The 21,598-nt window shown below is 42.8% G+C and overlaps 1 protein-coding gene across 1 annotated transcript in view; it reads left to right on the forward strand.

Annotated features, from left to right (window-relative positions):
- Positions 1-21,154, forward strand: part of SNX9 (sorting nexin 9) — a 124,639-nt gene extending 103,485 nt beyond the window's left edge. The window contains exons 11-18 of the mRNA XM_049904549.1: positions 3,154-3,257; positions 4,483-4,586; positions 9,039-9,116; positions 11,605-11,681; positions 13,199-13,288; positions 15,251-15,365; positions 17,416-17,507; positions 19,393-21,154. Of these exons, the coding sequence (XP_049760506.1) occupies positions 3,154-3,257; positions 4,483-4,586; positions 9,039-9,116; positions 11,605-11,681; positions 13,199-13,288; positions 15,251-15,365; positions 17,416-17,507; positions 19,393-19,440 (708 nt within the window). The 3' untranslated portion in view covers positions 19,441-21,154. The remainder of the gene's footprint in view (positions 1-3,153; positions 3,258-4,482; positions 4,587-9,038; positions 9,117-11,604; positions 11,682-13,198; positions 13,289-15,250; positions 15,366-17,415; positions 17,508-19,392) is intronic.
- Positions 21,155-21,598: the final 444 nt, after the last annotated feature.

Below are 21,598 nucleotides of genomic sequence, written 5' to 3' on the forward strand. Positions count from 1 at the left end.
GGATAGATCCCAAACTGCGCAGCATATTAGCAGAGGAAAGTGAGAGGATAGATGGCCAAACTTTGGCCCTACAGTATTACACCCTTGTGAAAGGAGAAGTAGGCTCAGAGAGCAGCCATTCTTCTCAGAACCAAGTTGCCCTTTCCTAACCGCAATGGTGAGCCCAAAGTAGGTGTTGGTCTCTCTGCCCGCCCCTGTGGGCAGTTATCTGCTGTGATCACCTGCTCCTTATCAGAACTGAGAAAAGTTGTCCTCTGCTTGACATTTCATTATTGTCTGTTTTGGAAAAAGTAAGCTTTTACTGTAGTTTTAATTGTGTCTTTTTGTTCTCTAAAGGTGTCCTCTCCATAATTTCTCTCTTTCCATAACAGATATTAAATATTTTAGAAAACACTCTAAAGAACAAAAGCATGAGTTAGCTTGGACGCCAGTGGCAGAGACTAAATATATTATGATCCTGAGGAAAAATCGTGAAGTTATTTTTTGCTTTAATCAAATAATAGAATATTGTATAGACCTTGTTGATGAAACTTTTAGATATTTACTTGCTCAGCATATTGGTAGTACTTTTGTCCTGTTAAAGTGAAAACATTCATAAAAGTAAATTTAAATATCAGGGTTCTGTCTGTGTATGTTGACAGGCATATACATACATACACTTCATATAATCATTTGGGTCTTATTTTCAGTTATTTCTAGATTTGGGAGGCTCATTTGAATGCTTTGTGTATAATTAGGGAGGAGAGTCAGAAAACCTTGAGGGCTTTAGCATTTCTTTGTGCATTTGTATATATCATAAGTCTAGCTTGGCAGGCTGCTCCGGAAACCCCCGTTTTTCTGTGTAGACGTGATATTCAGCCAATGTGTCGTGTAGCCATATAGCAATGAAACCAGGTTCTTGGAGTGGGTTCTTTGTGAAAGCCAGCTTTGTTACTTTGTGGTTACAAGACTCCACATTTGCCTTTACTGTTTACCCAGAGGACTTTAACAAGGGCTTATTTGGTTGATTTGCCAAGGATTTGGTTTACAAAGTACCTCTAAAAGTCATATTTTATGCAGAGTGGGGTTTAAGAATACCAATAAATCTAGTCCTGGTTTGTTTTGTTTTGTTTTTTTCTGGTGATGATTGTCCTTCAGACTGGCACAGTGGTTAAGAGCTCAGCCGCTAACCAACCAGCAGTTCGACTCCACCAGCTGCTCCTTGGAAACCCTACGGGGCAGTTTTACTCTGTCCTGTAGTTGGAAACCCTACAGAGCAGTTCTACTCTGTCTTGTAGTTGGAAACCCTACGGGGCAGTTCTACTCTGTCCTGTAGTTGGAAACCCTATGGGGCAGTTCTACTGTGTCCTGTAGGGTTGCTGTGAGTCAGAATCAACTTGACAGCAACAATATTGCTTTTTTTGGTTTCGTCCTTCAAATATTGATCAGTTTGCCATAGATTTATTTTTCCATGAAGAAATAAGTCTTCATATAGACAGCCTGTGGCTGTACTTATTGTTAATTTTGTTAGAAGTCCTACTGGTATTGTGGTTATGTTTTAAAAACATGGCTTCATCTGCTAAAGTTATGTAAGGAAATATTTACAGGCAAAACGGTATGTCTGAGATTTTCATTAAAATAGGTCCAAAAAAAATTTTTTTTTTGAAATGTAGAAAAGTAAAACAAGATTGGCAAATGTTGATAATTATTGAAGCTGAGCCTGTAAGGGTTGATTGTACTTTTCTCTCTACTTTTGTATGCGTTTCAAAGTTTCTATTATATAAAGTATTTGTAAAAATCAATTGCAGATAGTTAGCAGATCTAAACATGAAAGGCAAGGTGATAAAGCTTCTAGATGATAACTAGGAGAATATATTTATGCCCCCAAGGTAGGAAAGGATTTCTGAAATAAAAAAAAAAAAAGGACTCACCTTAAGGAAATATAATCACCCAGTAGAAAAGTGAGATTTGATCACGTGTGTCACAAAAAGAAGGTACCCAGATGACCAACAAATTATAAAAAGGTACTTAATCTCATTGGTAATCAAGGATATGCAAATTAAAACCACCCTGAGATGCCACTGCCTACTCACCACAATGACTAAATTTACACTCACCTCACCAAGTGTTGTCATGGCGATGGGAACAACTGCTGACATGCCCTCTGCTGGTGGGAGTGAAAAGTGGAAAGACCGTTTTGGAAAACAGGTTGGCATTATCTCCTCAAGTTGAAAATATTCTCCTGACCGAGCATATCTGAAAAACACATGCACATATCACCGTGAGACATGACCCAGCAGCTTTATTCATAACTTGGCAGGGAGGGAGGCTTCCAGACGTAGAATGGATAAATAAATTGAGGAGTAGTCATAGAATGGAATAGTATATAGCAATGAAAATGAATGAACTGTGTCCACACACAACAGTGTAGATAGATGTCATAAGCATAAGGTTGAGCAAAAGAAGCCATAAAATAATGAAGGCATAAAAGAATGCATACTGTGTGATTCTATTTATACAATGTCAAAAAACTAGTAACACTGTTTAGGGATGCCTGCTTAGATGGTTAAACTCTAAAGAAAAGCCAGGGAGTAATTACCACAAAAGAAAGGATCATGGTTGCCTTTGTGGAGAGAGAAAGGGCAGTGACAGGAAAGGTGCATGAGGGGGCGCTGTTCTATTTCTTGGCCTAGATGGTAGTTAGCTGCACAGGTGTGCACTGTGTAAGAATTTATTGCATGGTTTATTTTTGTTCTGTATGCTTTTCTGTTGTGTGTATTTATATAGCTTATGATAATTTTTTTTTAAACCACTCATAATGTTGGTTCCCACTGTGTATTCTAGAAAAGCTTTAACCTTTTTTTAGAAAGCAGTTAACCTAAAAATGCAAGGTACTTTGCCAAAATTTATAGCATAGGTTTATATTGGCAGCCATTTGGAAAAGTGGCCAGCTCACCTCGCCTCCCAAAGACTTGGTCTCATACTGACGGTTCTGTACAGTGATTACATCTGAGATGTACAGACGTTTGGCCCAGGGTGCGGAGGGAAATGGTCCGGGGGCGGCTTCCTGAAAATTAGGAAGATAGAGATGATTAGCGAGCCAGCTTTGATGGGGAATTTCAGAAGGCCAGCTGACTGCTGTCCACTTTAACGTTGTGTTGTTCTGACTTACAGGAGTGGAAAACTGGCAAAAGGAAGGCTGAAAAAGATGAGCTGGTGGGAGTTATGATATTTTCCACCATGGAACCAGAGGCACCTGACTTGGACTTGCTGGAAATGTAAGAGATACTGCCAAACGCCCTTTTTTCTCCAGCTTGATCCGCCTCCTTGGCGCACAGATCTAGGCCAGCATGGCTGCAGCTGGAGTTGGGATTGTCAGACTGAGGCTGGTGAAATGAGCGGGGCTTGTAGTCAGAAGGCAAGGAAGACAGCACCTGAGTGTAAAAGGGCTGTCTTTCTAACCACAGTGAGACATTGCAGTCTGCTGCCTTTTTACCTTGAACTTGGTGACTTCATGGTTAACACAGTGCTTAGTAGTTACTTCCAATAAGGTCTGATGAAACAAAGTGGTGTGGAGCCAGTGGACACCGTATGATAGCCAACGAAGGAAAATTCCTCTGAATATTGCCCTTGAAGGAGCAGTCTCTAACCTGCTTTTACTGTGTGTGTGTGTTTTTAATCTTTTTAAAAATGTAGGTTCAGTTGAAAATTTGGAGTAGTTCCTTTTCTGTGGAAGGACTAGTAAGAAATCTTGGCTTTTTTAATTTTAAGAAGCTTTTTTCTTACGATAGCATCATTGCTTAGGTATTACCAAAAATATAAACAAGGGGGAGAAACCACACACACAATCCTCCGATGACCCAGAGAGAAAATCAGTGTTCATGTGTTGGCGTACTGTCTTCCCAGCCCTCCTCTGTACATACGTAGCTATAGGAAAAATTAGTTTTTTAAATAAAAATGACTTTACGCTGTGCAGGCTGTCTAATCACCTGCCCCTTTCGCCTGGCGATACGTTGTGATGGTCTTTTCATGTCAGTAAATACACTTCAGTGTCACTTAGTGATGGTTGTGGATCCAGGTTGTGTTCTGTGGCTCGAAAAGAACTTACTGGAATGAACGAACAGCCACCATGAGCAACCTGTATTAGTGTTTTATAGCCAGGATTTGACGATACGCCCAGCGATTAGAATTTCACTGAGTGAGCTATTCACCAAATGGCGCTTTTATTTACTTTAGAAATTTTTTAGTTAAAATTCACAAGGAATTAAAGAGGAAGCAAAGTTAAAACATAAGTGACGGACTTTTAAGTAGTTCTCTAAAACACCTGAATCAAGCCTGTTATTAAGACCAATTTACTGAAAGGATAGTTGTTAAAATGCAAGGAAACAAGGACCTGCGGTTGTGTGGGACGAGTCTGCCCGACCACGAGGAACCCTTGTCCAGGTTTGGTAGCGCTCCCTGGCTGTGGCTTCTGTGTGAGTGACAGGCTGCTTTTGCCTACAGAGAGCAGAAGTGCGATGCTGTGGGGAAGTTCACCAAAGCCATGGATGATGGCGTCAAGGAGCTGCTGACGGTGGGGCAGGAGCATTGGAAGCGGTGCACAGGGCGTAAGTAGCCCCTGGAGCCACCTCAGAACCTTGGTCACACGGGGGAGGAGGTGTCCCGGTGCAAACAGAAATGACTGTGGTGAACTGAAGTACTGTCGTTCCTGTGACTGATTACCCCTCAGCCCTAGCTAATAACAGAAAATTGGCTCCAACATAGCCAGTCCAAGAAGTCTCGTAAAATCACCAAGCTCAAATATTTCCAGCTATTTTAGGCTTTGTAAGAGAATGGATCTTTTTACATGCTTAAAGAGTGCTTATGGTTTATTTTTAATCTCATTATTTTACTTTTTAATCTTCATTCATTTGGGAAGATGTGTATTTGACTAAGCAAAAAACAAACAAACAAACAAACAAACCCATTGCCATCAAGTCGATTCTGACTCACAGTGACCCTGTAGAACAGAGTAGAGCTGCCCATAGGGTTTCCAAGGCTGTAAATCCTTACAGAAGCAGGCTGCTGCATCTTTCTACTGTGGAGAGGCTGGTGGGTTCGAATCAACAACCTTTTGGTTAGCAGCCAAGTGCGTAACCACTGTGCCACTGGGGCTCCTATATTTGACTAAGGCCTTTTTTTTTTTTTTTTTAAAGGAAAAACCAGCATAGTCGATGGTGGAAAATATATAGGAAATGTCAGACTGTGCACCTGCTGGGTGAGAGTGGGCCTGTCAGCCAGTTTTCTGTTGCTTCTAGATCCTTAAGAATTTCTGCCCACTCTCCCATTGCTGTGTTTGCGCACTGGCGTCCTGCTCACCCATCTCTTCCTGTGCAGCTCTGTTGCCGAATGGCCCAGGATAGAAGTGCCCAGTCAAGCATCCAACGGTGCAGTGCTGCAGGATGCTGCCCTGTTACTCTCTAAGCCCAGGTGGCCACAGGTGACTTTTCCGTCACTGAAATGCCGCGATTTAGCACACCAGGGTTTTTGTCCCTTCTGCGTCATCCTGCCGTGATTGCAAGCACAGCCTCCTGAGTCCCAAAGGGAGGGCGGGGTCTGGCTGTGGACCACCCTGTTAGTCTCAGGAGGAAGGAGCGAGTCTATCACTCAGAATTTTCTGGACTTCTGCAGATACACCTTCCAGGAATATTGGTTGTATCCAGTGGTTTTTTTTTTTTTTTTTAAAATAAAGGCGGCTTCTACTTTGAATTATGAAAGTAATACATGCTCTCTTTAAAATTTATCAGTATTTCTGTACTCAGCCTCAGAAAGAGCTTAATTGTCTGTCTTTGCAAACATTTTTTTTTTCCCTAAAGGAGATGAATCAGAATTTGAAATAAAAGGAGAATTTTTTTCTTTTTTTTTATTGTGCTTTAAGTGAAAGTTTACAAATCAAGTCAGTCTTTCATACAAAAACTTATACCAACCTTGCTGGGTACTCCTAGCTGCTCTCCCCCTAATGAGACAGAATACTCCTCCTCTCCACCCTGTATTCCCCATGTCCATTCAGCCAGCTCCTGTCCTCTTCTGCCCTCTCATCTCCCCTCCAGACAGAAGCCGCCCACATAGACTCCTGTGTCTTCTTGAGCCAAGAAGCTCACTCCTCACCAGTACCGTTTTCCATCTTACCGTTGAGTCCAGTCCCCATCTGAAGAGTTGGCATGAACGGAGGATTTTAGTGAAGAGGAAAGTAAATGTGGACTGACTTGTGGGTGAATTACTCAAATGGCACAGCAAAGCCAATAGCGATGTGAAGATCAGATCCAGCCCAGAAAATCTCAGCCTTCTGTTAGAGGTTGGCAAACTTCGCCTGCAGGCCAGCTGGGCCCACCACCAATTTTTGTAAAAAAAAGTTTTATTGGGACACAGCCACGGCCATTTATTTACGTATTGTGACACTCTTCTCTAAGCTATAAATGAAGTCATGTAATTTTAAAAAGTGACAGCTTATTTTTACCTGTAAAGTCTTGGAACTGTCGTAACGAATGACTTAAATCTGTACGTTCATTGAAAGCCACTGCTTTTTTATTTTTAGCAATATTTTAAATGTGCGCAAACCTTACAGTTGAATGTTTTAAGGATATCACAAAAATCTAGGAGTATGATTTGTTTTAAAGAATTAAATCCCTATGTCTGACAGCTGGTCAACTCTATGTCCTATATCATCCCTAAGACCAAATTTATAAGGTAGAAAATATTGGCTTAAGGCCACCTTTCTGTGGGGAGGAGGATGGCTGAGACACTTGGCTTAGGATTTAATTCAGGCATATCTTCTTTCTTCTATTCCCTCACAAAAGGGTATTTTAAAATTCCTAATCTGTGCAGTGAAAACTCGAGCATATTCTGTGTTTCTCACTCCAGATATAGAGGCAAAAACTGCAGTCTAGAAGAGTAAACAGTTTATTAAAGTTGTTTATTAAAATTTAACTGAGCTAAAATGCACTATCTGGAGCTTAAGAGCATTCTTATATAATAAAAATCAGTTTTGCTCCTGTTTCCACCCTCTGTCTTACAGACACACACACAAACCTGCCTCATCCTGATGCCTTATTGCAGGGTTTGGCTGCACGTTAGGATCATTTGGGAAGCTTAAACATTTTCTAAACATTCTAACGAGCAGGCGCCATGGACAGTGAGACCAGAACGCCTGTCTGGGAGGAGATGCCCCGACGTGAGAATGTTGAAGAAGGTCTCTAGCTGATTGTCATGTCCTGTCAGACTTAAGCCCCCATATACCACATAAGGAGAGGGGACTGGAGAGGGGGCTTTGTTGTTGTCGCTGAAGTGATGAGTAGACTTGAGGAAATAGCAAAGTTTAAGTTTTTGTCTTTACCCAAGAAATGTGAAAATTCACAAATTTAAGGACATTAGGGTTAAAATATCAATATAATTTTTTTTAATAAAAATATTTATTTGATTCCAAAAAAAAAAAACTGAGCCAATATAGTTTGGATTCATGGTTCCCCGTTACCACAGCTCATAGATTGCTTCTCAGTTCTCTAGCCTAAATTTTTTTAGGAGTCCCCAGGTGGTGCAAACTGTTAACATTCTTGACTACTAACTGAAAAGTTGGAGGTTCAAGCCCAACTAGAGGTGTCTCAGAAGAAAGGCCTGGCAATCTACTTTCAAAAAATTCGCCATTGAAAACCCCGTGGAGCACAGTTCTCTTCCGACACTCGTGAGGTCAGCGAGAGTCAGAACTGATTCAATAGCAACTGGTAATTGGTAGATTTTTTAAAGAAAGATTTGAGTTTTTCTTTTTCTTCTTTAATTTCAATAAGTCTTCAAATGCAAACAGTGATTTCTTTTGAAAAGCAAGAGATGACTCTAAGGAGACTTATGCAAAGGAAAGCAAGCCCTCATGGCGCAGCGGTTAAAGCACTCGGCTGCTAACCAGAAGGTCGGCTGTTTGAACCCACAGCCCCTCCACGGGAGACAGATGGGGCAGTCTGCGTCCATAAAGGTTTACAGCCTTGGAAACCCTGTGGGCAGTTCTGCTGTGTCCTGTAGGGTCTCTGTGAGTTGCAGTCAACTCAGCAGCAGTAGGTTTAGTGTGGTTGGGTTTTGTGCAAGGAAAGTAGCTTAGGATATAGCAACTCTTCTCCAGAAGTTCTTCAGAATGACCCTGGAATCGCAGAACTTTCTCTCTCTCCCTCCCTCCCTCCCTCTCCCCCCGCTCCCTCCCTCTCTCTCTCCCTCCCTTTCCCCTCTCTCTCCCTCTCTCCCTTTCTCCCTCTCCCTCTCCCTCTATCCCTCTCCCTCCCTTCTCTCTCCCTCTCCCTCTCCCTCTCTCCCTCCCCTCTCTCTCCCTCCCTCTCCGCCTCTCCCTCTCCCCATCTCCCTCTCTGTCTCTCCCTCTCCTTCCCCTCTCTCTTTCTCCCTCTCTCCCTCTCCTTCCGTCCCTCTCCCTCTCTCTCTCTCCCTCTTCCTCCCTCCCTCTCCCTCTCTGTCTCTCCCTCTCCCTCCCCCCCTTCCTCCTTCCCTTCCCCCCTCCCTCCCTCTCTCTCTGTCTCCCTCCCTCCCTCTCCCTCCCATCATCTTATACATAGGCATAACACAGTGAGGAAAGCAGTGTATTTGGAATTACAGATGCCAGTCCCACCATTTCTTAGCTAAGCGACCTTGAGGACATCAGTTGACTTATCTGAGCCCTATTTTCTAGCCCTTGAAGTGGAGATGGGGTGTCTGCTTCTGGTTGGAGGGCTCTTGTGAGGGGTGGGTGTATGGAGACCCTTTGTGAACTCTCAGCCTCCCCAGTGAGCTTCTCTGTGCACTTTTACTTCCTCCAGTGAATGAGAAAGTGGCCGTGGTGACGGTTAGCAGTAACAGCACCCACCATTAATTGAACATTTCATGTGTAAAACAGTTGTTTTTGCATCAGTGTTTTCCCAAAGAACATGGACTGTTTTAAATCACTTCAGATTCTTTTATCATAAAAGTAATCACTTTCAAAAAACAGTTGAACCCCATTTCAGATTATTCAGAGGATGGTTAGCAACCTGCGCCGCCTTCTCTTTCAGCGTTACCCAAGGAGTATCAGAAGATAGGAAAGGCGCTGCAGAGCTTAGCCGCCGTGTTCAGCTCCAGCGGCTATCAAGGTACGTGTACCGTTCATTCACTGGGACTGTAGTGTCTCGACCAGGCTAACCACCCTCCTCCGCCCTTGCCGACAAACAGTAACTCTGCACTTGGGCCTCCTCATCCTGGCGTTTAAGTGGGCCAGGCTGCTGCACTCAGGACCGTTGTAGCTCCACTTTATTACTTTTCAGAAAGCGATTGTATTTACTCCACTTGGCTTTTGGAGCAGGTAAGAAGTAAAAAGGATTTGTCAGGTGGGTGGCGCCTATCTGAGTATCTCTCTCCTATCACTTACAAGAGTATAGAATTAGTACTTTCACCAGGGAGTTTATCCTGATACCCAGGGCAGATAGGTCTTTGAATATAAGTTTCAGAGTATGGGCACCACAGCACATGACCTGGTTTCTTCAGCATCCCTGTTTTAGTCTCCTAGCACTGCCATTACAGAAGTAGCATAAGTGGGTGGCTTTAAAGAACAGGAGTTTATTGTTCCACAGGGCTATGCTCTGTGTGCTATAGAGATCCTTGTCCCTTTCAGCCTCTGGCAGCCACGACCCATTCCTTGGCCCATACCGGGATCCTCACATGGTCCCTCTTTCTCCGTGTGTCTTTATCTCTGTGTCAGTACTCCTCTTTATAAGACACCACTTAGAAGGGATTAGGTTTAGAACCCACCTATCATGGATTGAATTGTGTCCACCAAAAATATGTGTCAACTTGGCTGGGCCATGATTCTCAGTGGTTTGACAGTTATGTAATGATAGAATCATCCCCCATGGTGTGATCTGATGTGATCAGCCAATCAGTTGTAAGGGGATTAGGATGGGATGCTATACCCTTAGTCAGGTTACAGCACTGTAATGGGAGTATCCCTGGGGTGTGGCCTGAATCACCTTTTATTTTACAAGAGATAAAATGAGAGAGGAGTGAGCAGAGAGAAAGGGACTTCCTATGACCAAGAAAGAAAAGCTGGGAGCAGAGCATGTCCTTTGGACTAGGGGTTCCTGTGCTGAAAACCTCCTAGACCCAGGGGAAGATGGATGCCAAGACACATGGAGATCTCCAAGGAATGCCGGGCCCATAGATGTTGAAAGAAGACAAGAATCTTCCCCAGAGCCAACAGAGAGAGAAGGCCTTCCTTTGGAGCTGGCACCCTAAATTCAGACTTCTAGCTTCCTAAACTGTGACAGAATAAACTTCTGTTTGTTAAAGCCATCCCCTTGTGGTATTTCTGTTATAGCAGCACTAGATAACTAAGACACCACCCTACTTTAGTGTGACTTCATTAACATAATAAAATAAGAACACTATTTCCAAATGGAGTTATATTCACAGGCACAGAGGTTAGAACTTCAGCATATACTTTTGGGGGACACAATTTAATCCATAAAACCAAAAGCCAAACCCATTGCCATCGAGTCTATTCCAACTTATAGCAACCTTGTGGGACAGAGTGGAACTGCCCCATAGGGTTTCCAAGGCTGTAATCTTTACAGGAACAGACTCTCACATTTTTCTCCCATGGGGTGGCTGGTTGGTTCAATCCACCAACCTTCTGGTTGGCAGCTGAGCACTTTACACTGCACCACCAGGGCTCCTATTTAATCCCTGACAACCCCCCCAAAAACTGCAACAGGATGGAGGAGGATCCTATAGATTTAAGAAACACATCAGCTGTGTTATGAGTTGAGTTGTGTCCCCCCCAGAATACGTGATGGAATCCTAACTCCCTATACCTGTGGATGTAATCCCATTTGGGAGTGGAATTTTTTTGTTCTGAGGCCATATCAGTGTAGGATGTGTCTTAAACCTAACCACTGTTGAGTTGTAAAAAGATGGGATTAGGCACAGAAGTAAGCACAAATGGGGGAAAGATAGGTGCCACCTGGAGATCTCAAAGGAACACTGAGAAGAACATAAGAAGCTGAGACAAGGATTTTCCTCTAGAGCGACAGAGAGCCTTCCCCTAGAGCCAGCACCCTGAACTCAAACTTCTAGCCTCCTAAACTGTGAGAGAATAAATCTCTGTTCCTTAAAGCTAACCACTTGAGATATTTGTGTTATAGCAGCACTATGGAGCTAAGACAAGCTGTATGCCACCACGGACCTTTTTGGATCCTGGTTCAAGAAGCCCACTTATGAGATGTCGGGATGTCTGCGCACTAACTGATTCATTTATGTTAAGAAATTATTGTCTGCTCTTAGATGTGGTAATGATATTGTCCTGATTTTAAGAGTTCTTATCTTTTCCATAAGGTCAAATATTTATGGATCAGATGGCACATGTCCAGTGAGAGGGGGAGGTAGGGAGTGGAGGCCTAGATGAAACCAGATGGGCCATGCCCTGTTACATGTGGGGCTGAGTGAGAGGTAGATGGGGGTTCGTGATACTGTTCTCTCCAGTGTTAACAACGTTTGAAATTTTCTATAATAAAAAATTTTAATTAAATAAGTGAAGAGGAAATATTTATGACTTAAAACCACTGAAATAAGCGTCATCCTTTTCAGGTGAAACAGATCTCAACGATGCAATAACAGAAGCAGGAAAGACATATGAAGAAATTGCCAATCTCGTGGCAGAGCAGGTACTGACATAATAACAGGATTCTAGTTAAGTTTGTGTGCTGTCTAATCTACCTGGTTAATTTCGAACATAAAACCTTTCCAAATGGATAGCCTCCTCTTTTCTATTCCTATGTACCTTTGTTAATTGTGTTTGATAATAGTGTGTCTTAGCTTAAGCCGAAGTGGGTGGATAAGTTTGTCGTTAGGAAATCTAAATGAGTAACTTCCAGTGTTGATGCCTCTGCTCCTATCTTAGCCACCAAGGGGTTACATACAGGAAAGAACACTGGCTCAAATCTCAATTTGGACTCTTCTTTAACCTTTCTGAGCCTTGGTTTCCTCATCTCAATGGCAGAGGTAATGCTTACCTTGTGTGGTTCTCAGGATCCAGCTGCTAATAAAGTGCCCAGTACAGTCTCTGGCACATAATTGGTCTTTGTTACAGCTGGGTGGCTTTTATTGAGTCTTTAATAACCTGATTTCAGTTCTTTTTACAAAACAAAAAACAGTTATGTTCCCTTGAGGGGAATAATCATCTCAGTTGTTACAAATTCTGAATTAAAAAACTTTTTCAGATGACTTCTGGAAATACATGTTTATGCATGCGCACATAAAAAAAAATGGATATATGGTCATTAACTTCTCTCCTGATACTTTTTAAAAAAATTACATTTTTAGAACTATAACATAGCTATTAAAATTATAATTCAGAAAAGTTGAAAAATTTTAAAGTTGCCACTTAAAATGATTACCACATTTATTTTTTATACTCTCTGCTAATATTTAGACTTTAAGTTACATTAACTTCACTTGTAAACATACAGTATTAGCTAGTTTTTTTCAGGGCTTTGAACCGGTTTGGAACAGTTTAGTAATTGCCAAGGTAAACGAGGGCAGCGTACACATTGCATAGCAACCAAATCTGTTGCCCGTTCCAGTCTTGACCCAAGTAGGAAACAAGCAGCAGTGCCCTGCTCAAAGATGGCAGCTGACCGCACTGCCTTGAATGTTTGTTCCTCGCCATAGTCCTGCCAATAATCCTCCCACATGAATCCCAAAAGTTTCAGGAGCCTGATGTGGGAGATGAGAGTATTGGCAGGACTGTGGAGAGGGGCACACATTTAAGGCGGTGCAGTCAGAGGCCATCTTTGAGCAGGGCAGATCGGATGGGCAGCCGATTGTGGTTGCTGCACAATGTGTACACTGCCCTCGTTACTTTGGCAGTTACTGAAACGTTCTGAGCCAGTTTGAAGCCCTGGTTTTTTTTCCCTACGGTATCGTATTTTGAGCCACCTCAAAATAATCATGTAAACCAACTTAAAAATGATATGATGTTTTATCGTTTTCTTCACAACATATGATTCAGAATCTTGGGATTCTTTCCTTTAAGGAAAACCAGACTGAATATTCAGCACTCAATAGTTGAACGTAGTACATGGAGGAATTGCGTAATACAATCCTCAGATATAATAGGTTTTTTTTCCTTTAGTTTTCTGACTTCCTCTGCTGATAACAACCAACCTGTATCTCATTATAGCCAAAGAAAGACCTCCATTTTCTGATGGAATGTAATCATGAATATAAAGGCTTCCTTGGCTGCTTCCCTGATATTATCGGTGCTCACAAGGTAACTCAATCATAGAACTTTGCAGGGGATACTAAGTGAGTCAGGGCAGATACGCATGACCCCCACCTGGCCTTTGGCCACTCCGTCTCCTCCTGAATCAGAAGGAAAAGCTTCTGGAAGTCAGCTGGAACTGCTTGGAATATTTAAGTGTTATCGAAGTTCTGTAATGTGTTTAGTTATATGGGTGGTTTTTTTTTTTTTTTTGGGTGTCTTTTACTCTATAGAAAGATTATTTGTAGGGAATTAGAAATATGAAGAATATTCTTTTGTGCATGTATTTGGTCAGTTATCAAACTGCAGCCATCATGTTTGAAATCCAAGACAATCATAGGAATAGTACTTCTGCCGATCAGTGAGGCCCTTTTCATCTGCTCGGGCAAGCTCCACAAAGATCCTTCCTACCAAGACGAAGCAAAACGTCCCTTTCTTGAACCAAATGAAAGGTTTCTTTTCCATTTTTTTTATTGTGCTTTAGGTGAAAGTTTACAGCTCAAGTTAATTTCTCATACAAAAATTTACACACATATTGTTATGTGACCCTAGTTACAATCCCTATAATGTGACAGCACACTCCCCCTTTCTGACCCGGGCTTCCCATGTCCATTCAGCCAGCTCCTATCCCTCTGCAATGCGAACAGTCCTGACGTGTGACCATTTTAGCGTTTTGCTTTCTATTTAAATAGCATGAAGGGGCAGCATAGGTAAATAAGAAGCTTTGAGCGCCTTCAGAAAATTTAGTGTACAACTCAGAACAGTTAACTTCTTGTAGGAATTTATGCCAGCAGATGAGAGTTCTAGGCCTGGAAGCTAACTTACTCATGAGTATAGAGTGTTTCTTTTCCCTTACCTGTCACCATCGAGTCGATTCCGACTCATAGCGACCCTATAGGACAGAGTAGTACTGCCCCATAGGGTTTCCAAGGAGCAGCTGGTGGATTCGAATTGCTGATCTTTTGGTTAGCAGCCGTAGCTCTTAACCACTGGGCCACCAGGGCTCCTGTTTCTCTCCAGACAGCTCTAAATATTGACGAATATGATGATACCGGAGTGAGAATAACGTTTACAATGACTGCCATCTAAGTACCGATTTAAAATTGATTCAGTGCCTCTTAGCAAAAATCAAAGTAAAGCTCAGACTTTCAAATGGCACACTTAAGCCCCAGCTACTCTAGTTTATGAATAAGAAAGACTGAAAAATTTATGCCTTTGAATTGTGGTGTTGGTGAAGAATATTGAATATACCATGGACTGCCAGAAGAGCAAACAAGTCTGTCTTGGAAGAAGTACAGCCAAAATGCTCCTTAGAAGTGAGGCCGGGGAGACTACATCTCACATACTTTGGACACATTATCAGTGAGGACCAGTCCCTGGAGAAGAACATCATGCTTGGTAAAGTAGAAGGTCAGCGAAAAAGAGGAAGACTCTCAGCAAGATGGATGGACACAGTGGCTGCAACAGTGGACTCAAACAGCAATGATTGTGAGGATGGCACAGGACTGGGCAGTGTTTTGTTCCGTTGTACATAGGATTGCTACAAGTCGGAACCAGTTAGACAGCACCTAACAACACTCTAGTTTATAAAGATGAGACAGACAGATAGGTCCCATGCACTTACGCAACTCTGTGCCTAGTCAAGTGACTTTCTAAACTTATCAATGCTGTTTCCTTGCTCCGTGCCACTCTTATCATGGCAGTACCTTAACATACTACAGAGGTCACGTGCTATTCAGTTTTCTAATTTGTTGTAGCTTAGTTACATTTCTCAAGAATAGCAATTTTTTCTTCCCAGTGACTTTGAAGGAAGTTAAATTTAGAGGCTTTCTTATGTTCTTTTTTTGTGGGGACACTTTCTTGTTCAATAACAAGTCAATTATAGAACATGTTAGCATTGTTGTGTTTGAAACTAATGACTAATCCTCTTAGCTTTGTTTTCTTAACACCACTGCATTTTCTGTTTCACAGGGAGCAATAGAAAAAGTGAAAGAAAGTGATAAACTAGTTGCGACTAGTAAAATCACCCCGCAAGACAAGCAGAACATGGTAAAACGTGTCGGCACTATGTCTTATGCTTTGCAAGGTGAGATAAGAGGCTTACGAATAACTTAGTGGAGACTTTTTCCCCAGGAAAGTTTGCTATTTCCTTTTCTGGGGAGAAACCCAACTGTGAACAACAGTTACATAAATAAGAGCTGATTTAAAATGTCCTCATAAGCTTCCTGTTTGCAGGATCCCAGTGTTAATATGAATCTCTAATGTTTAGCCTTTTAAACATTGACCTGACATAGCTATGAATGACAGCTTGCTTAAACCTATACGTTTTTATTATTTCTTGGAAACACTGAAGACTGTGTAATTTTCATACCAGTTCCTATCATAATGCTTGATTAAATTCTGGAGCTTAGCTCTTAGCATGCAGTGACCTCCATGCCCCAAGACCGTGGAATGTACAGGAAGCTTGTAGATGGGGTTTTGGGCATAGTTGGACTGTTGGCACAAAAGCAGGTGCTAATTGATATTCATAGGGTTGAGTGTTGTTCTAGTAAATCAGAGCGGCTAAGGAGTTTTCCCTCTGTTCTAATGGATGGGTAGACTTTGCATGGGCAAGGAGAGAGGCAAAGGTCTTCCAGCATGAACAGAAGCACGCAGAAGAGCGGTACAAGATGGTGCCGCTGGCCTGAGGAAGCAAAGTGCACTGGGAAGTTATTGGGGGATAAGTACTGGCGTGTGTGGAGGGCCTTGAAAGCCAGGTAGAAGAGTCCAGACTGACAGAAATGTTAAGAAGCCATGGAAGGATTTCGAGCAAAGAAAGCAATGCTCACGCGACAAGGGTTTGATAGCTATGTGGGATAGAGTGGAGAAGGCAGACATTAGCCCAACCAGAAAACTGTCAGCTGCTAACCAAAAGGTTGGTGATTCAAGTCCACCTAGAGTGGACTTGGAAGAATGGCCTGGTGATCTACTTCCACAAATGCAGCCGTTGAAAACCCTACAGTTCTACTGTGACACACATTGGGCCTCCATGAGCCAGAATCCACTTCATGGCAACTGGTTTGGGGTTTTGTTTTGTTTTTTAAAGAAGGTGTGGTATTGGGAGAAGAGAATGAAGCATACTTGCAGGCTTTTCCAAGGAACAGCCTTCAGGACTAGGGAGTCAGTGGGGGAAAGAGATTTCCAGAGCTCAGGTACCTAATGGCAAAAATCGGGAAACCTGATTGGAGCTTTGGGTTTAGAAGGAAGGGTTTGACATGGGGAATTTGCTGTTGAACTCGTTTTTGAGGCTATCCAAAATAGGTAAATAAGAAGCTTTGTACAGCTTCAAATAACTGTAATGTAAAACTCAGAACAATTAGCTTTTTTTTTTTAGGATTTATGCAGGCAGGTGGCTTTCCGGGCCTAGAGAATAAAGGAAAAGATGGGTTTCAGAGTCATCAGGGCAGAGGTGATGAGGAGCAAGGGAAGGATTGCCTTCTCCACACGGGGGATGGGGGGAGCACTGAGAGACAGGCTTTGCTAAGAGGAGTCAGGGATCGTTGCATTCCACAAAGGTGAAGATGTTTTCCCTCTGCATCACACGCTTTTGCCTGATGAGAGGCTGTCTGACTGCCTCTCGTTGGCGGTCAGGGGCCACAAAGCTCCCGTTACTGGAGAAGGGGCAGAGGGAGCACAAGCTCAGGGCATCTACCTCACCTGCCCAGCCTTTCAGGAATGCCTCACTGAGCCGGAGGGGACAAGGAGAGCCCCCCAGGTACCTGCTGGGTCCAGTGTAAACACACTGAACGTTCTGGAACGGCAGTCATCTTGTGGAGAATCGGACCAAATCAGTGTCCCACTTGATCATTTGCATTAGAAAAAGTTCCACCTTTGCAGTGTTATCTGCAGTGGGTTTCATGGTATTTAGTGTAAAAGTCAATGAAAAGCGTCCATTTACTGGAACGAGGTATTTTGTGGTTACCTTTTCCCAGGTCGTTCTCCCATTCTCTTTATAAAGTGGTTGGCCGAGAGCTGACAGTGCACTGAAGCCAATCAGGTTACATCTGGTTGATGACTAGCCGTCACCAGGCAGAGAAGCGACATGGGGTAGTTTGGAATTTGCAGGAAACTGACTTGTGTCTCGGTTTTGCTTGTAGCCGAGATGAACCATTTTCACAGTAACCGGATCTATGATTACAACACTGTCATCCGTCTGTACCTGGAGCAGCAGGTACAGTTCTACGAGACGGTAAGTCTGCGGTCCTTCCTCCACGCCTTCCGCACCCACGCAGCAGAGCAGGATTTGTGGTTAGGTCCTCGACCACGGAAAGCTGATCTGCCTGTATGTTTTCATGCAGATAAGTCAAAAGACGTTAAGTATCGAGACAATTTTTAAGTCTCTTTTCATTAAATCTTCTTCCTTTTTGAAAGGCAGCGGGTTTTTAAAAAAAAAAAAAAAAAGCTTTCTTTTGAAGAAGAAGGGTATTGGGTCCTAGCTGTGAGGCCCAAAGAAGTCCTCATTGTGCGGCTGCTGTCCCCCTTCACAGGCTCTGTTCTCTGCTGAATGAGCTGGGCTTGTCCTCTGCCACGGGGGCCTCGACCTCGGGGGCCAGCGCCTGGCACCGCTCAGGAGACCAAAGGCCTTCTTTGTGTGTGCGTGAGGGCTTCACAGCCTACCAAAAGGAATTTCAAAAGGAAAACAAAAGAGACCGTAAATATTTTCATTCAGAAAACAGTAATGAAAACTTAAAGTGCCACAGCTTTACATAGCAAGTTGGTTGTTCTCAGTGTGTGTAGAGAACAAGGGTCCTACAGTATTTAAACGGGAACTCAGAAATCTGAAGAGAAGGCCTGTAACTTTCTAGTAGAGCATCTGCTGGCCGACTGGTTTCTGCCTCTGGCCTCCGCTGTGTCCGTGCTATTATGGCATGTGTGTACAGGGTGTGGTAGGTGAGCCACATTCACAGCCACGCGTGTGTCACCTTGGACTGGGTGCTGTGGCAAATGCCTGTCAGTGCCTGTCTCCAGCGGCAAATGCTTGAAAGCTTGCCGTGGATTGGAATCGTGTATTAGAAGCAGTTGGTTTGGGAGACTAGCTTACAGAAAGGATTCACGTAAGCGGTATTCTCCCGTACAGTCTATGGCTCCTGTGCTCTTTGCCTGCACCTTTTATTTAGGGCCATTGTGTGTTTACCTTTCACCATGAATTAGAATGACAGATCTACTTGTTCTACATGAGAAAATAAAGAACGACTCTTGATATTTGGATAATGTTGATTTGTTAAATAATTTTCAAGCCCAATTAAGGTGTAGTTATTAATGGATTTTTATTTGAATCATTTGAATTTATAAAATTTATAAAACTGTTCACCCAGTGTCTTTGCATAGGCATAAGTGGCTGATATAACATTTTAGAGCCAAGGGTCACTTTCCTATAAAACTGAAAAGTATTAAAATTTGCATAATTGTTCATAGGGCAAACATTTATTGAATATCATATCGTTATGTGGTAAACACCACTGCAAATGTTTAGGACCAAGGATGAGTCAGACATGGTCTGTGCCTTCAGGGAGCTGTCTATCTGGGGGAGACTCGGGCACCCGGACATAGTTACAGGACAGCAGGGACACAGCAGGGACCAATGGGGACACAACGGCCTCCAGCCCAGTCCTAGGAATTGTAGGTCTCCAAGAAAGGAAGGGAGATTCAGGCATGCACAACGACCCCATCAGCCTGACTCATCTGAGGAAGAGTAATAGTCTGGCAGTTCTGCTCATGGCAGAGGCAGGAGAGAAGCCTGGATACAGAGGCCGGGACCACGTTTAGAAAACCTCACAGGCTGATCGGGTATGCAAAAGAGTGGGTACTTGGTTCTGCAAGCCATGGGCACCATCGCAGTCTGTGATTTAAAAAGGTCTCCAGCAGCGTGGAAGCATGAGACTGGTGCAGGGAGCAAACAGTCCAGGCTGTCCCCAAGGTCCAGGCCCCAGTGGGGTGGAACGGGACGGCCACCGAAGGTACCGTGCTTTCAGCATTTGAATCTGCTGATGTTTTGGTCACAGGAGTGGTATATAATAGAATGCTGCAAAGGTGTAGTGGGGTGGCATCTCAACATTGTTCTGCTTTTCCTCCAGATTGCAGAAAAGCTGAGGCAGGCCCTCGGCCGCTTTCCAGTTATGTAGAAGAGACGGAACAGGAAGAAAACGCCGAAGTGCTTCTTTCTGACTTGGGCAATGTAATTTAAAGTTTATTTTTTTCCCTATCACAAAAAAAAAGAAAAGAAAGAAAACCAAAACAAATAGAGTGACAAACAAATTGTGTTTATTTTACTGAGCAGCCTAAACACCTCCCTTCTCTTCCACAGCCACTATTTAAACCAATGGAAATTGTGTCTATTTTTGAAAAGTACTTAAAATTAGTAGAATTTTGAACGGAAAATTTGGTATTTTACAGAGAACCCTAATTTATGATTTCTCTTGGGATCTTTCAGTTCTTACCCAATGTCAGATAATTACTAATTACTTCCTTAAAAATATGAAATATGCCAGAATAAAAAATATATATGTTTGTATATTTTTATAACTCTCAGTCCTTTGGGAATTCCTGTCTATTGAGGAAAATTGGCCCGCCTTTCACTTCTGTATTTATGATTAAAGAGCTGACCATTTCAGAGAGGCCTTGGGGCTACCGATGCCCCCGTCTTGCCCCTTATGCAGGACATACGATGCCGTCCTGTAAACTCTGGTCATCAGAGTGTCCTGATTTCCTCTCTGCCTCCTCCTGTCCACCTTCCCCTCCTCAGGGTGATCCTGGCTGTGTTGTTCTCACTTTCAAGGAGCCCTGGTAGCACAATTGTTAAGCACTCAGCTGCTAACTGAAAGATTGGTGGTTTGAACCCACCAGGCACTCAGCAGGAGAAAGATGTGGCAGCCTGCTTCCATAAAGATTACAGCCTTGGAAACCCTATCGGGCAGTTCTACCCTGTCTTATAGGGTCGCTATGAGTTGGAATCGACTTGACAGCAGTGGGTTTTTACAAGTTCTCCTGTGAAGACCAGTGCTTTCTCTCTGCACATCCTGCCTCATCATGTGAGGGCAGGTTCGCACCAGAAAGAATAATTCAGAAAAGCTGAAGGTCAGTCAGCCCTAAGCAGAAATGCCACTGATAGCATGATTTGCCCCTTGATTTGGATTGTGGACAAGCAGGCAAACTGGTATTTTCTGGAAAGGTGAAAACCTGTCCCCTCCCCACCAGGAGGAAAAGTATGGGGACTGGTGGGGTGGCAACCTGAATAATGTGCACTGATCACCTGGGCTTTTGAGGTTAGGGAAAAGTATGGCATGATGATTCTTCTGACTCCGATCCTACAGTTCAGACAGAGCTTTCCTGATGATTAGCACTTCAGTGAATCCACAAAGCAAGCCAACTCTTGACCACGTGTCAGCTTTCAGTCGGAACATTCACGTGTTCGCACACCTTCTGTCCTTGCAGATGGACATTGCCATTGTCCACAGTTGCCTTACTCCATAACCTCACTGCTTTCATTCATCCAAACTAATAGTTATTTTTTATAAAATGGAATGTCCGGGTCAACACAAATAAGGTAAAACCACGACAGAAGTAGATGAGGAATTCAAATGAACATGAATGTGAGAACATCTTGTTCTTTAATATGGTGGGTTTTTGTTAATGTTTTCTAAGTAATTTTCCCTGCTTGATTTTTCTTTTATGAAAACCCACAGAACAGTGTTTATAATACAACCGTTTAATACATGTACAAATTGTAAAGAATATGTATAAATGTTTTACACAAATGTACGAGCATGTAAAAGCCAACATAGAAATAAATTGTTTAAAAAAAACTGTACAGTAAATTCTGAAAGCACTTTTTCAAAACACTTTTTGGTGTTTTTGTGTGATTTTTTTTTTTTTATTGTTAATTGCTTCTGATTGTTAGCTGATAAAAATAGCCCAGGTAATAAATTTTTCCCTAAAACTTATTTCTCCTGACATGAACTAATAATACTGATTTCTGAAGCCAGTGGTATCAATCCTGGAGGCACATCACACTTACCTGGGAAGCTGCAAGAAGTACCGATGGCCAGTGTCCACCTGCAGATAGACTGATTGACATGCCAGGAGGAAGGGGCCAGGAAGATGGAACAGGAGCCTGAGAAAGGAGACGACATGGAATACTCAGAACAATGGTACCTGACTGTGAGCCAAGGAAAGTGAAGGGAATTTGAAAGTAAATAAAAGTTGACCCCTTGGATGTTGATACTTGGGAGATTCTACTTCAGGTGGCAACATTGTAATGACATAGTATGTGTTTCCTTCTCC

This window comes from Elephas maximus, chromosome 1 (genome assembly GCF_024166365.1).
Source record: "Elephas maximus indicus isolate mEleMax1 chromosome 1, mEleMax1 primary haplotype, whole genome shotgun sequence".
Lineage (NCBI taxonomy): Eukaryota > Metazoa > Chordata > Mammalia > Proboscidea > Elephantidae > Elephas > Elephas maximus.